Source organism: Sugiyamaella lignohabitans, chromosome A (assembly GCF_001640025.1).
Source record: "Sugiyamaella lignohabitans strain CBS 10342 chromosome A, complete sequence".
Taxonomy (NCBI): Eukaryota; Fungi; Ascomycota; class Dipodascomycetes; order Dipodascales; family Trichomonascaceae; genus Sugiyamaella; species Sugiyamaella lignohabitans.
In genome coordinates this window covers 535,481-550,924 of record NC_031672.1, presented here as the reverse complement: position 1 = coordinate 550,924, position 15,444 = coordinate 535,481, and the positions used below count along the sequence as shown (strand labels likewise).

The following is a 15,444-nucleotide window of genomic DNA, read 5'->3' as shown; positions in this document are numbered from 1 at the left end:
ACCGATGAAATTACAGCAGATACCGATACCGATACCGATTCTGAGTCTTGCTGATACCTACTGAGGCTGACTGCTGCTACGCTTCTGCTGGGGCTTATGCTGCTAGTTCAATGCGTGTTGCTTGATGTAATACTACTACCTACACTGTACCCTACTATTGTTTCAGCCGATGATAGAAGTACTGTGGGTGGGTAGGGGGGTGGGTGCCTTGTGTTTCTTGCTGATCCTGCTGATTATCAATATCAAAATCAAGGTCTCGGCACCTTACGCTACTACTGCTTTCACTGACACTTGTTGGTAATAAAGTACTACTGCTGTTAGTTGTACTACCACCGATCCAGCTGTAATCAAAAATCAAAATCAAAAATAAAAAAAATAAAAAAATAAAAAAAATAACGAAATAACCAAAAAAAAATAAACAGCTCCTACTAATCCGCTGGTTTACTTCTGTCGGCTGGTCACTATCATTGATAGCTTATTTTTTTCTTAGGTATCCACTAATGATATCACCCAATACTGTTAATACTAGTAAAAATGCTACCATTACTGATGCTCCGAATCCAATGCCGAGATCACTAAACTGGATAGACTAATTTAATAGCTACTGATAGGTAGTACCACGGTGCTGGTGCTGGTCAAACTGAAACTGGTACTGTACCGTCGCTGCATGCAGTTGTTTTTGCTCGCTGTTCTGTTTTGTCCTGTTCTGTTCTGTTCTGTTGTTGTTGTTGTTGAGTGATCTCTAGCAGCGAGTGACCTAGGGTGTGTTGTGTGATGTGACACTGCCGGTCGGATCTGTTCACAGTCTGCGTCTACTAAAACGAACAAACCTTTTTCTACTCGTAGAAATCAAATCAAAACCCGCAGTCTTAGTCCAATCCGATCAACTTGCTACTGATACCCACTGTAATAGAATCACAACCAAATCTGATTCTGGAGTTACTGATTACAACTGTCTCAAGGTTGAATAAACCACTGTCTCGCTCTCACAACTCAGTCACTGGCCGGTGTCAGAGCTGGCAGCGGTAGCCAGCGATAAAGAGCTGGGTGCGGCGTGTCGCCGCATCTAAGTTTCCCCACTGTTGAACAGGAGCGAGAAAGAAGCAAGTCATTGAAACAGCCGGTGCCAAAACACAAATCTGAACGCCCCGGACTGCAAAAATCAGGAAGCAAAGAAACGAAATCTTGAAAAGAGAACAACCTTGGGTATATATAATAAATACAGGAAAATGAGTAAGAAAAAGCAATACAAGATAAACTGACCTGTCTGTTAATGCTTAATGCCTGTAGTACCCGTTTTGTTTCTTTTTTCTTTGCTTTTTCTTCGTTTGGCTTGTTTCGTTTCTTTTGTTGTTCCTTCTGCTGCTCCTCCCTCCCTCCCACCACTGGCCCGTTCCTGGCAACCCTCCAACTGCCCCTCCTCCTCTTCCTTCCTGGGCACTCTGCCCCTCCATGGGGTCGGTCTGGGAGCTGGTGGTGGGGTGTGTGGTTTGGGTGTGCCTCCGGCGGCTGGGGCTCCGCCCCAGACCCCGCTGCTCCTCTCGCTTCGCTCGAGTCGGTTCCGTCGACGGTCCCAGCAATCTCCTGCGAAGCAGGAGCAACGGGGTCTGGGGCGGAGCCCCAGCCGCCGGAGGCAAGTGCCCCCCCCCCTTCCCTCTCCAGGTCTTTCCCCTCCTCCTCCTCCTCCTCCCCCCTCTGAGTCCGAGCTTTCGTTGCTTTTGGGATTTGCCCCGCATACGATGTTTAATTTCATCCTGCAGACCTTGCACCGCTCACTGGCTCACTAGCCCAGTCAGCCCGCTCGCACACGCTGCCCTTTCACCTGCCCTAGGGCTCGCCTCACTCGCTGCTGACCACTTCTGGATCACTGCCCATCGGCCCGTTTGCTGGCCCATGTGTCCCACCTCACACGTTGAGGAGCAGCAGCAAGTGTAGAACGAGGGACTTGATGGTGCTACTGCTGCTGCTGCCCCTGCTGCCCCTGCTGTTCCGGCAGGTGACATTAGGTCTGCTGGTTCTGGAAGGAGTTCGTCATCGAGCAAACAGCTGGGCCTGTCCGTCCAACAACCAGCGTGCACCCGCCGCTATACTCAACCGAACAGAGCCTCGACAACTGAGCACTGTAACTGGCTGATTCATTCGTGTTTTAAGCTTCGGTGGCCCTCTACCACCTCCCTCCTGCTTCGCTCTCTGCTCGGCCGCTCCTGACAAGGGCACTCCCACTCCTCTCAAACAGGCCTCTGGCTTGCACCGGCCGGGGTGCCCGCAGCCTCCGGCGGCTGGGGCTCCGCCCCAGACCCCACTGCTCCTCTCGCTACGCTCGAGTCGGTTCCGCCCACGGTCCCAGCAATCTCCTGCGAAGCAGGAGCCACGGGGTCTGGGGCAGCGCCCCAGCCGCCGGAGGCACACCCCTCCCCCCCCTCCTCTAGGATCGGGTCGCTGGCCATGAAGGCCCAGGTCCAGTGCTTAAACTCACACATGGCGATCGGCGGATTTACAATGCTTGGTTCCCAGACGGGCATTTTCATCAACATATTATGCATGCATTAGTGTCCGAGATCTCGTCAATCGATCCGTGATTTGGATTTGATAATGCGACGAGGGGGAGGGGCTCCTGCTGCCGGACGAGGGGTCCGACTGGGTTTGGCCAGCGGTGCGGGCGACGCCAGCCGATCTGGTCGGGCTAGTTTTCTTGTTGATTGCCGTCGGACTGCGGGTTCTGGCTTGGACTTGATTGAAGCTGACTGGCGCGATGCGTGACGTATGGCGCGTTCTTCTGGCTGGCAAACTTAGAGTTTATGACTGCTGGCGTCCACATAAGCCTTACACCTGTGAATGGTAACGAGAAACACCTGAAATAGTAATAGCATTCACCCCCCTCACTCCTCCCACGGGTCTTGGGGGAAGGGTCCTGCCTCCGGCGGCTGGGGCTCCGCCCCAGACCCCGCTGCTCCTCTCGCTACGCTCGAGTCGGGCTTAGGGGTCCCCTCGCTGCCCGCGGTGGGGGGTCGGCCTCCGGCGGCTGGGGCTCCACCCCAGACCCCACTGCTCCTCTCGCTGCGCTTGAGTCGTGCGTCGACGGTCTCTGCCGCTCCGCGAAGCGGAGCACAGCGGGGTCTGGGGCAGTGCCCCAGCCGCCGGAGGCACACCCCCCCTCCCCTCCCCCTCACACCCGTATCCAGTCTCCCCCCCTTAAAATCTCCTGCGAAGCAGGAGCCACGGGGTCTGGGGCAGAGCCCCAGCCGCCGGAGGCATGCCCCCCAGGAAGAGCGCGGCAGCGGGTGTGTGGTGATGTTGGTGATCTCGGGGTGAAAATCATGCGGACAGGCTGATTCTGCAGGATCCGTTGATGTTAGTGTGGGTTCGTGAGTTTGTGGTGGAGAATGAGAATTTCGGGGGTTTTGCTTGCGGAATTCAGTTTGATTCCGAAAAGAGCTTTGAGGAAGTATTTGTTCGACTTTCGTGTGCCGCTGGGGTATAAAACCGTTGTCAGGGTGTACCAGTCGTGTTTGGATGAATCCGACCCCAACTTCTTGCAACCGTCCAAAGATGTCGACCAAGTCCCGCCATATCAGCTGATGACTTTGAAGAGAATTCTGGAAAACTATCGCAAGTCTTCGGGGGTTATTTCAAAACGGGCTGTGGATGTTGAAAACAATCTCGTGGATAGAGCGTCTGAGCTCGGTGACTACGCTGCTATCGCTCTTCTCTGTGGTCGTACTCTCGCTAGCAGCCCTGGTTCGGACCAGCAATTGACTCGTAGCACATCTGATACGTCTGCTACATCAGCTACCTCTTCTGCACTGTCTGGCGCTACTGCTTCTACTGCTGGATCTTCTAATATCACTGCTGCTACCTCTGCTACGTCTAGTGGTACTTCTGCTACTGATTCTACTACTGCTAGTAGTAGTGGAACTACCTCTGCTACTACTCCTGCTAATAATACTGATAGAACTACCTCTGGAATTGCTTCTTCAGCTGCTTCTTCAGCTGCTCCTACTCTTCCTGATGCTGATAGCAGCAATGCTAGTGTCAATGCCGATGTCAGTACTGGTAATGGAAGCAATACACCCTCGAACAATGGTGCTAGTTCCATTGTAGTTAAGGAGTCATCTCTACCAAAAGATGAGATCACTGTTGAGGATAGACAACACGCGAATTTGCTGCTACGACAGCTCATGGACAAAAAGTTCCCACTTGCATTCAAAATAGCTGGTGATCTGGCGTACCAGAGAAACCAGCGAGAAAAGGCCAGACAGTTTTATCAGTTGGCCATCGACAATGGCATTCAATCAGATAACTCGTTGTACGTCGAGTGTCTGAGAAATATTGGCTTGATCTGTTTAATGACGAAAGATCAGATCGATCTAGTAACAGCGCGTCGGTACTTTGATAAAGCAGTAGCCAGTGCTCTTGATCTCAATCAGGTGTCGGACTGCCATTTCTACCTGGGTCAGATTCTCGAGAAGAATCAAACTGCATCTCGATATCATTTAGAAAAGGCCGCTTCTACAGGACTACGACAAGCGTTTGCCCCACTGGGCTTTCTACTGCTCAATTACTTTAATAAAGTTGAGCTCGCTCAACAATGGTTTGAGCTCGGAAGTAGTATTGACGACATCAACTGCCATACTGGACTGTTTGACTGTCTGATGAAATTGGGTGATTATGAAGGAGCAGCACGTGTTCTTGATAAAATAAGACGCGATGAGAAAGGAGATCTGGTGGTGCAGTCGAGGAAGAAACTGATAGAGCAGCTTGAACAGCATCGCCAGGGTCCACCTCCCGGAGGATCAGGTAATAGAAATGACGGTGCTGATGCTGGTAGCGAGAGGTGGAGCTTTTAAAATATCTTGCATTTTAATGACTTATGACTATCGTGTATATATATTTAATTTATGTTCTGTACATGTAAAATGTATATTGTATAGGAGATTCAGGGGTTAAGTTCTGAGTACGAATTTAATTATTTGTTTTCCGCTTGTTTAACTAGAGAGATTATTTTATATAGACAAGAACGAAAGAGGATATTTGAATGGTCAAGCTGGGATTACTGCTAGAGGCTACTGGTGAAGGGCGAGACTCAGTGTACCACCCTCACAGACAAGCAGACTATACTAGACGGTCCTAGCAACTCGAGCGAAGTTCGAGCTACGGGTCTGGGCGGAGCCCAGCCGCCGGAGGCAGGCCAGGCCAACCACGGATTGTCTCCGTGAAAATTGCCGACAGTGAGAGGAGAGAGACCCGGGTAGAGGAGTGTCAGGGGGGAGATGTGCGGCCCAACGGTTGTGCAGGCACGCTGCAAGATGCAATTGAGAGATGCATACAGGACGACGCGAATACGCGCATGAGAGTCGCGGTTGTTGAGAGACGAGAAGCGGGTCAGTGAGCAGACTCAAAGACTTGCCGGTGGATGCTCAAGAAAATGGTAACTCAAACAGCGAAACGAGAGCTGGAGGATTCGTCGCGGAAGATCACTTCGTTCTTCCAGCCCAAGACAAAGCTCCAGAAAACCACCGCCGTTACAGCGAAAGCCACAATCACAACCAGTGCAACTGTGACGACGAAGACACCGGCTGGAGATTCTACCAAAACAACCCTACCAACAGCAGCCAGACCGAAATTCGACAAACAGGGCTGGATCGATGGTCTAACACCCGAGCAGCGTGAACTTCTTGAGTAAGTTGATGACCTTTCTATCACCAGAAACCAACAGACAAACAGTCAGTCGGGCAGAGATACTAACGAGATGCAGACTGGAGATAACGACTCTGGACGAGTCATGGCTGGCAGTTCTTCACAAGGAATTGAGTAAACCGTATTTTCTGAACCTGAAGAAGTTCATTAAAACCGAGATCAATAACGGGAAACGGATTTTCCCACCACTACAAGATATCTACTCATGGTCGCGTCACACGCCACTAGACTCGGTGAGAGTGGTGATTCTCGGCCAAGATCCGTACCACGGACCGAACCAAGCACACGGACTGGCGTTTTCCGTCAACCCGCCCACACCACCACCTCCATCGCTGCGAAATATTTATAAAGGCATTGCAATCGATTACCCCGACTTCGTCGTCCCCAAATCAGGACTTCTGACTCCCTGGGCCAATCGAGGCGTGCTTCTTCTAAACACCTGTCTGACAGTACAAGCAGCCAATGCCAATTCACATGCCGGTAAAGGCTGGGAGACATTCACAGAAGAAGTTCTAAAAGCAGCAGTCAAAGCACGACCAAGCGGGATCTGTTTCCTGGCATGGGGAAACCCAGCATACGCACGAATGCAGAAAATCCGTCCCTCGAGCGAGCACCTGGTGCTCCGGTCAGTCCATCCCAGTCCCCTTTCCGCCTCACGGGGATTCTTCGAATGCAATCACTTCCGCAAAGCCAACGAATGGCTGTTCGAGAAGTACGGACCGGCCGGCGTGGTTGACTGGGCGCTCCAAACCGGCAACAAACTCCAAGCCATCGAGCTCCTGCTGGACCCTGCCAAACAGCAGCAACTCAAAGAGCTCGAAACACTGCTCGCCGACGACGACGACGAAGACGACGACGAAATACCACCCACCACTACCAAAAACTAGACTCGCTCCTATACTTTTCTATATACAATCACGTCACCCCTGCGACGCGCGTCGTCGTGGAAGTGGCTATTAAAAAACCGTGTTTCCTGCTCCTGTTAGACCGTGTCAGGGGGCCACGGTGCCTCCGGCGGCTGGGGCTCCGCCCCAGACCCCGTAGCTCCTGCTTCGCAGGAGATGGCTAGGACCGTCGACGAAAACGACTCGAGCGCAGCGAGAGGAGCAGCGGGGTCTGGGGCGGAGCCCCAGCCGCCAGAGGCGCCAGCACCCGGGAAAAAAGAACTTACCTCTTGGTATACTGGTGACAGGTACCGGCTTGCGAGCGGTTCGAGAGCCGCGAAGAAAACGAGGTGAGATGGCCAGTCGTAGTCGGAGTGGGAAGGTGGGGTGTCGGTTGGCGCGTCGTCGAGAGGCGGGAAGTGCGTGTCGAGGAAGGTGGTCGGGTCGGCGTAGAACTGGTCGGCGATGTCGAGATAGCTTTTTTGTTGTTTGGCGGTAAGGCCGAGGGGTGGTTCACAGGTGAGGAACCAGGCAGTGATATCGGGTCGGTGGATGTGGCTCTGCCAGGGGGTCGAATGACAGGGCATGAGGAATCCGACACTTGAGACGGTTGGTTCATGGCGGAGGTACGAGATCACGTCGATGACTCCTCGTTGATGGTATAGTGAGAAGTATGTGGCCACTGGGACGTTGATTGCTAGTAATATGGCCACGAGATATGGAAGGGGGAATATGGCTCGTCGTCGGATGCGATCTAAAGCAGCCGCTACCAGGAGATGCAAAAGTGGTATGAGCGGGAAGATGAATCGCACTTCTTTATGAGCGAGAAGCGAGTACGAACCAATGATAAACAGGATTAATTGCACGATAATAGTGCTTTTGTATTGATAGAGCCCGGTCAGAACTAGTGGTAAGTATGCCATTGTCAATAGAGGTAGTCCCTGACTGAGGTAATAATGCCATTGATTGACTCCGTAGAACTGCGACAGCGATTCTACGATATTGAATTTGATAAAATTGAGCAATGGAAACACGGGCTCGCCAAAATATACATAATCTACCAGGCCATTGAAACACAGAGAGAGCGTCAGAACAGCAGAGGTCGCGGCAATGATTTTGACAGTGGTCTGACGAGACGAGCTGGAGGTCCATAGAAAATGAATTCCAAGAAACAACCACAACAGAGCATTTGTGGGTCGGAATATACATGCAATCGAGGCAATGGCCAGAGACAGCACGAACCGTGGCCAGATGATAGGAGATCCACTAGTAAACGATTTCCAGGGCCAATACGACAGTGCTATAGTTGTAAGAACAGTTTCTAGCGAGTTTGAAAACGTTCTTGGTAAACAGAACCAATTGAAAGCAGACGCTAAATTGGCAAATAGAGCTAGTTTGGCTACTGAAGCTGAAGGAGTATTAGTAGCCTGAATTGCCAGTTCATAGGTATAAATATCGCCAATTGCCGCAACAACACCCTGAAAAAGTTTTGGGCCCAAAACAGGGTCAATATCGAGCCAATTGGCCAGTTTATAGACACCCGCAAATAAAAGCGGATGAGCGGCACTTCGGAGATGTTCACGCCATTCCCAAGTCAAATACCCGTAGCCATAAACAGCGATATGAGCCGGTTCCAGCGACTGCCAGTATTCATCTGGCTGGAAAAACGTCTTAATAGACAGTGCATTAAACACTCGAAAAGCCACTAACAATGGAATTGCGTACAATGGCAAGTGAATCCATCTTCGCGACGAGTACTGCATGTTGAACCACCTGTACACCAGACACTTGCTGCCAAACTCAAAAAAAAATTGCCCCCAAAAATTTCAACTCTCTCTTGTCCGTTCACAAACTGTACAGTCCATAAAAACCGCACACTCACAAACAGCCACGAAACAGACCGCAATCAGACCAATTTTTAAACGGCTCGTCAACCACTTCAGCCTACGGTCCTGAGAACACTTCCACAGATCCGCCAGTTCCAGGGGTGCAGAACTAAAACAACAAATCAACCACTCAAAACACAACAAACACACAAGCTCCAAAACGGCAAACCCAATCGCAAAACGTCAGTATCAGCCAGTCAGCCCACACTCAAGTCCCCGAAACTCTCTGAATCCAATCCTCCTCGCCTCCACCCGTGAAAATTCCAGGTTAGGGCATGTATCACGTGACATAACAGGGGGTGGCCGGATGTGCCTCCGGCGGCTGGGGCTCCGCCCCAGACCCCGCTGCTCCTCTCGCTGCGCTCGAGTCGGGCGTAGACGGTCCCAGCAGTCTCCTGCGAAGCAGGAGCCACGGGGTCTGGGGCGGAGCCCCAGCCGCCGGAGGCACACCCGGCTCCCTTGTATAAGTGGCACATTTTGCGCGGTACGCTTAAAGAGGAAGGAGCAGGTTCGCGAAGTTGATCCGGAGAGATAGCATCATGTTTTTCAGCCAGCTGAGTAAAGTGTCGGGGTCCGCAAGTAAGGGCCATCCGCAGAACTCGGCGAATGTGAAGAAGACGGTGATTACGACCACGAAGGTCGTGAGGAAATCGTCGTCTCCATTGGCGCAACCAGCCGCGGCTGCCAGCGGTTCCCATGGCAGCGGTAGCAGCAGCGGCAGCGGCATCAGTGGTGGTATTGCGGGTTCGAATGTCGGTAATAACAGCTCGAAACGGGATAGGCAGGTGAAAAATAGACACTCTTCAGAACCTGTGGCCAGCTCGAAACGAAAAAGAGTCGAAAATCGAAGTACAGCTGGAGCCAGGACCGGTCGAGCGACGGCGGGCTCGTCGCCTCTAGCGACAGATCAGAATGGAAGTACTGGGTCGACGGGTGGTAGTAGCGGAGTTGGTGGTCGTGGAGGTGATAGAGCGACGTCGTCGCCGAAACCTCGGAAGCGTAGAACCGCTAAATCGTATAATACACGCGTTTCGGACGAGTCGTCGTCGGAGGAAGAAGAGAACTGGGAGCTGACGCTCAAGAAGCCGTCGTCGGCCAGTATCACTGCAACTCAGTCTCCATCGTCTGATCTGGAGTTTGAAGATGGCCAGACGAGTCGTCAGTTCTATTTAGATCCCGAAAACCACTCGTCCGAACTGGCTGGTCCAGTGGATATAATATCGTTTGCACAGCTGGTGACATCGACTTCCAGGAACGTGCGATATAAACCGCTGTTTGATTTCAAGAAGAACACCGTGAATAATAGTCGTAATGAATCTTACAAGACGAATGAACCCGAAAATGAACAAAAAGACGATGAGAAGAGGACAATCACGTTGCAATTGCCGTTCGGATCAGAAGAGTATCCAGTAATGATCCCCTCAAAAGTAGAAGAAGCCAATCCCATAGACGAGATCGCTGCGGTGTTTGAAATGACAGCCACTGTTTTTGTGCCGGGAGGAGGTGAGAACTCACCGTCGTGGCTCATTAAACACCCCTCCAACCAGGACTGTATACTGCGAAGACTCAGAAGAGCAGTCAAAAACAACGACTCCCAGTCGTTTCACAGATCTATTGACGAGTTCAACGACCTCATACTCAGTTTACGTGAGTCAGGAGCTATCGAATCAACCATTAAATCTATTGATAGACTGCCTACCCCGACCATCTACGAACTGCTGAACCAAGTGTACCGACGAGTAGTCTCACCACGGACCCACGAACTGCGTGATTATAAGGCTTTCTCGTCGAATGTCTACGGTGAGCTGTTGCCTCCATTCGTTACCGAGATATTTCGCCAAACCAAACTGGTGCCGTCATCAGTATTCATTGATCTCGGGTCCGGAGTCGGTAACTGTGTCCTACAAGCGGCACTTGAAATCGGTTGTGAAAGTTGGGGGTGTGAGATGATGAAAACGGCATCTGAACTGGCTACAAAACAGAAAACCGAGCTGGAAAACCGTGTCAACAAACTATACCGACTTGCTATGGGCAGTATCAACCTTGTATCCTCGGACTTTGTACAAGACGAGAGCATTCACGCGGTTCTGCACCGAGCCGACGTTTTGCTGGTCAATAACTACGCATTCGACGCCGAACTCAACGGCCAGCTGGTGAACATGTTCCTCGATCTGAAAGACGGGTGTAAAATCGTGTCCCTCCGATCGTTCGTGCCCACAGGCCATGTCATCACCGAACACAACCGCGAGTCGCCTATCAACATCCTCCGCGTCGAAAAACGGCACTTCTCCAACGACTCGGTCAGCTGGACCACTGCCGGCGGCGACTACTACATCGCGACCATCGACAGGTCCCGCCTCACGGCCTCTTAAAAAGTTTCTTTGCTTAATTATTTAATGAGATTAATGACTTTCTGGGGGGCACCTGCCTCCGGCGGCTGGGGCTCCGCCCCAGACCCCGTGGCTCTCGCTTCGCGAGAGAGCGTTGAGCGTGCCCTGTATATTCTAACCTTCGGAGGGAGGTTTAATCCGTTTAAGACTGTTCCTGTTAGCAACCATTTCCCCACGCAAACTCCTGCGAAGCAGGAGCCACGGGGTCTGGGGCGGAGCCCCAGCCGCCGGAGGCACAGACCGCCAACCCGTGAAACTGTACCTTTCGATGAAAGCGTTGGCATCGTTGAGTTTCTCGGCCTCGCCAGCCACTTTGGCCATCCAGCGCTCGACGAGTGCCTCGTTTTCTTTTTGGACCTGTTTCATGTTGTCTTCGATGACGTTGAGCTGGATCTGGAGCGCCAGCATCTCGTCCTGGAGATGCTGCATCGACGTCGTTTTGAGGTCCACCTCGTCCCGGTAGTTTTGTGCTTTGGCCTGTTCTTCCGTCAGCCGCCGCGTCAGCTGGCTCGTGGTCTTCTCATACGTGCTCTTCAGGGTCTCCAGATTCTTGGCTTTCTCTTCTGCTATTGACAGCCGTGTATATAATTGAGCCAGTTCTCTTTCTGTATCTACCGGACCACCACTCGACCCGCCAGATTTGCCACTGGTCCCTAAAACGGCCGCTTCCGACTCCACAGCCCGTTTGGCCGCCTGTTCAACTGCCATCTCCGTTAGTCACAAAATCACCCATTCCCGCCACCTGCCGCCACTTACACGCCACAATAAACTCGTCAAACTGCTTCTCACGCCGGTCGCGCTTCGCTAGCTCACTGGCCAATGTCTCTCGCCAGCTGGTCTGCGAAACCATCGTCGTCGTCTTCTCACAGGATCCCGTGTCCGTGATCTGGTTTCTTATCAGCTGTCAAAGGCGATAGCGGTTAGGGTCCGCCTGGGACCGGGCCAGCCTCCGGCGGCTGGGGCTCTGCCCCAGACCCCGTGGCTCCTCTCGCTGCGCTCGAGTCGGTTCCGCCGACAGTCCTAGCCAACTCCTGCGAAGCAGGAGCCACGGGGTCTGGGGCAGAGCCCCAGCCGCCGGAGGCAGGTCCCCGACCCCCTGCATTGCAGGTTCGTGAAGTGAAATATTTCAGCTGCAGGTGCGTGATCTGATGTCAGGGGAATGAGCAGGATGGCTTTGAAGAGTGGAGTTCGGTGCGGCGGGCTACGGACCCGGTCGCTGAGTTCGGCAGCGGTCAGGGGGAGACCAGTAGGAACCGAGAACAGGTTTATGGGCCCGGAAAAGTGTTTTTCGGCTGTGAATGGGGGGTTTGAGACGAGGAGTTTGCAGAAGGGACGGTCGCTGGTTCGCCATTTTCAGACTCTGTTGGGCAAAACTCGGGCTGGTTTGGACTTGAATCAGTTCAGAAATGGGTGGAATACGACCCAGAATCGGGAGTTTGGCGTTAGAAGGTGTTATTCTACCGAAGAGACACCGGAATCGTCGACTGAGGTCGAAGTCGAGCTGCTGCACCCGCTGCTGGTTCAGAAGGCCGAGCAGCTGAAAGTCGAGTACAATGGTCTTGCACAAGAAATGTCGTCAGAATCGGGATCCGGGTTTGACCAAGTCAAAGCTACTCGGATGTCGAGACTCGGGTTCGTGGTTGATCTGTTCGACCAGTACGAGTCCATGGAGAAAGAGTATCAGGAACTACTGCATTTGCTGAATGATCCGTCTTTAAAGGAAGAAGCCGAATCTGAGCTGAAATCAGTTGAGTCGAATTTGACGGCGCTGACTGCTACATTACAATCGAAACTAGTACCTACAAATCCGTTTGTGGATAAAGCGTGCATTCTCGAGCTTCGTCCGGGTGTAGGAGGCAGTGAAGCGGCCATTTTCGCCAACGATTTATTAACTATGTATGAGAATTACGCTATCAAAAACAAATGGGATACTCGAATGATATCCATTACAAAAACCCCGGCAGGAAACGGAATTGTAGAAGCTATTTTCAACATCAATGCTGCTGGAGCTTATGAAAGACTACAGTATGAAGGTGGGGTTCATAGAGTCCAAAGAATTCCCGAAACTGAGACTAAGGGTCGTGTTCATACATCAACAGCCGCTGTAGTGGTACTACCGACCGAAGTCATGGAACCAGGAGCCGACGAGTCGAAAGCTGGTGAAGAAGCTGAACGGACGTTCCAAGCCAATGAAGTACGAGTCGATGTGATGAGAGCACGAGGTGCCGGTGGTCAGCATGTGAATACCACGGACTCAGCAGTACGACTGACCCATATTCCCAGTGGAATTGTGGTAGTGATACAAGACGAGCGGTCTCAGCATAAAAACAAAGCCAAAGCGTTCACGATCCTGCGAGCCCGTTTGGACGAGATCGAACGACAAGAAAAAGTACGCGAAGAGCGGAGCAAACGAACCGCTCAAGTGACCACCACTGAACGGTCCGACAAAATCCGGACCTATAACTACCCACAAAACCGAATCACCGACCACCGGTGCGGGTCCACCACATACAAACTGGACGACGTGGTCAAAGGCGAAATCAACGAGTTCAACGAAGTCGTCGACCAAATGGACGCGTTCGCCAAAACCGAGGCCATGAAACAACTCCTCGAAGACCAGGCCTCTTCTCTGTAAATATCTACCTGGGGGGACTGCCTCCGGCGGCTGGGGCTCCGCCCCAGACCCCGCTGCTCCTCTCGCTGCGCTCGAGTCGGTTCCGTCGACGGTCCCAGCTATCTCCTGCGAAGCAGGAGCCACGGGGTCTGGGGCAGAGCCCCAGCCGCCGGAGGCAGTCCTCCCGTAACTATGGTGCATGTGTATATAGATATGGTACATAATATGCATAATAATCATGATGAACATTGAAGATCACCACCGCTTGATGTTAGACAGTGAAGTGCCGCAGAGTGAGTTGGTGAGTTTGGTGTCGCGGTTAGAAAAGAGTTTGTGGAGTTGGGTTTGGAGAAATGGCGTCAGGCGATACAGCGGGTGGTCCGTCGAACGAGGAGTCGGTGGAGTTTGCAGTTCGGTCGCTGCTGGTGCCGGCGCTAGAGACCGCTTCACAGCGACTGGACAGTCTTCACGAGTCGCAAGATGCGCTGTTATCCCAGCTGGAGTTTCTGAGAAAAAGTAAGTACACACGTACCCATATCTCTCCTGCGAAGCAGGAGCCACGGGGTCTGGGGCAGCGCCCCAGCCGCCGGAGGCATCACTACCAACCCCTACTAACCCGTCTCCAGAACTCGAGACTTTCGAATCAAACCCGCCGCCGGATCTTAAAGAGACTGTTTTGAAGATGTACACGACGCAGAAGAGACTGGTGGCTGTCAATCACACGTTAAAAGAGGTTGAGAAGAGGCTTGTCCTGATCAAACAGAGCATGGCAGAGAGACAGCCAGTTCCTCAGTAACAGTTCCCACAGCAGCCTAATCCATAAAACAACAACAGCCAGGGAGCTATTGTTCCTGGAATCGACATGGAAAGTATAAAGCGAGTGAGGAGAAAGAGCTAGTGTCGTTTTTATTTATTATTTTAGTATTTGGTGATTATAAAAGTATAATTGATTTATCAAATGTCTGTTACAAGAGTTTTATAGGGACATGTGAGCATGAGTTGAGCATGAGTTGAGCATGAGCTTGAGCATGAGCTGTTAACGTGAGCTTGGTTAAAAGCTGAAGGTCAGCTTGCTATCAGGATCAATTGGCCTTCCTATAGTCACAGCAGCAGTTTTGGCAGACAGATCCATGACGATATTGAACAGAGTAACCGAGCTACCGATTCTACAGATGGATCCAGGACTGTTCTTCTCGTCTTTGAAAGCCTCCTGAATACCTTCTATAGACGGTTTCAGCGACTTCGACAGCTCTTCGATCCGAGACAGTCTGAACGGAGAATCAGATACCCACTCAGTTTGCCCTTCCTCGGCATTATGAGGTGCCAGGTAGTGGTTAGTATGGAACAGATGGTTCTTGCCATCCAAATCCAGAGCTTTATAATCGAAAGCAGAGAACTCTAGACCACGAGCAGTAGTCGAGTCAGCGACAAAAATATGTCCTGCTGAAGCACATCCTGTTTTTGTAAGAGTTTCAATGGCCTCTTCAGCTGATTTGGACGACACAACCAGCCGTAGAGCCAAATGAATAGGAATCTTGTTCTTGTCGACACCTTTAGCCATTATCGCATTTAAACAACAGCCAACGCCATATTCATTCAACCCGATTTTGCCCACTATTCCGCCCTCTGTCATGATTCTATACCTCGGTCCAGAGTCTGGATTGACTATTAGAGCCACCAAAGCATCCTTCTGAGCCTCTCTCCACTACCACCGACCAGTTAGTACACTGTCCAGGTCTCGGTCCGGGTCTAATTGAGTTCAATCAGACCCGGTTCAGACCTCAGTCAACCGACTGTTCCCTACTTACGTCCCAATTCTGGCTCAGGAAGCTGGTCTTATCGGACTTCCAGAACATAGTAGTGCATCCATCACTCTCATTATCATGTTTGAGACCAAACGCGATTTCCGTGCGAACATTGAGAGCCAAAATGTCCGCCAGTTCGAGGCCCGACCCGTCTGCCACGCCCTTGAT

The 15,444-nt window shown here is 51.8% G+C and overlaps 7 protein-coding genes across 7 annotated transcripts; 4 read left to right on the top strand and 3 right to left on the bottom strand.

Moving 5' to 3' along the window:
- Positions 1–3,383: 3,383 nt before the first annotated feature.
- Positions 3,384–4,847, top strand: MSS2 (Mss2p; the record flags this gene model as incomplete). Its single annotated transcript, XM_018878663.1, has 1 exon — positions 3,384–4,847. The coding sequence occupies one exon, from the start codon at positions 3,384–3,386 to the stop codon at positions 4,845–4,847; it is 1,464 nt and encodes a 487-aa protein (XP_018734426.1).
- Positions 4,848–5,687: 840 nt separating this feature from the next.
- UNG1 (Ung1p) lies at positions 5,688–6,584 on the top strand (the record flags this gene model as incomplete). Its single annotated transcript, XM_018878654.1, has 1 exon — positions 5,688–6,584. The coding sequence occupies one exon, from the start codon at positions 5,688–5,690 to the stop codon at positions 6,582–6,584; it is 897 nt and encodes a 298-aa protein (XP_018734425.1).
- Positions 6,585–6,679: 95 nt separating this feature from the next.
- On the bottom strand, positions 6,680–8,344 carry GPI10 (Gpi10p; the record flags this gene model as incomplete). The annotated part of the gene is made up of 1 exon (XM_018878643.1): positions 6,680–8,344. One exon carries the CDS (start codon positions 8,342–8,344, stop codon positions 6,680–6,682), a length of 1,665 nt encoding a protein of 554 aa, XP_018734424.1.
- A 662-nt stretch (positions 8,345–9,006) lies between these two features.
- Positions 9,007–10,839, top strand: DOT1 (histone methyltransferase DOT1; the record flags this gene model as incomplete). The annotated part of the gene is made up of 1 exon (XM_018878632.1): positions 9,007–10,839. The coding sequence occupies one exon, from the start codon at positions 9,007–9,009 to the stop codon at positions 10,837–10,839; it is 1,833 nt and encodes a 610-aa protein (XP_018734423.1).
- Positions 10,840–10,971: 132 nt separating this feature from the next.
- AWJ20_172 (uncharacterized protein) lies at positions 10,972–11,565 on the bottom strand (the record flags this gene model as incomplete). Its single annotated transcript, XM_018878621.1, has 1 exon — positions 10,972–11,565. The coding sequence occupies one exon, from the start codon at positions 11,563–11,565 to the stop codon at positions 10,972–10,974; it is 594 nt and encodes a 197-aa protein (XP_018734422.1).
- Positions 11,566–12,124: 559 nt separating this feature from the next.
- On the top strand, positions 12,125–13,492 carry MRF1 (Mrf1p; the record flags this gene model as incomplete). The annotated part of the gene is made up of 1 exon (XM_018878610.1): positions 12,125–13,492. One exon carries the CDS (start codon positions 12,125–12,127, stop codon positions 13,490–13,492), a length of 1,368 nt encoding a protein of 455 aa, XP_018734421.1.
- A 1,030-nt stretch (positions 13,493–14,522) lies between these two features.
- On the bottom strand, positions 14,523–15,104 carry AWJ20_170 (AAT-domain-containing protein; the record flags this gene model as incomplete). Its single annotated transcript, XM_018878599.1, has 1 exon — positions 14,523–15,104. One exon carries the CDS (start codon positions 15,102–15,104, stop codon positions 14,523–14,525), a length of 582 nt encoding a protein of 193 aa, XP_018734420.1.
- Between the last annotated feature and the right edge of the window lie 340 nt (positions 15,105–15,444).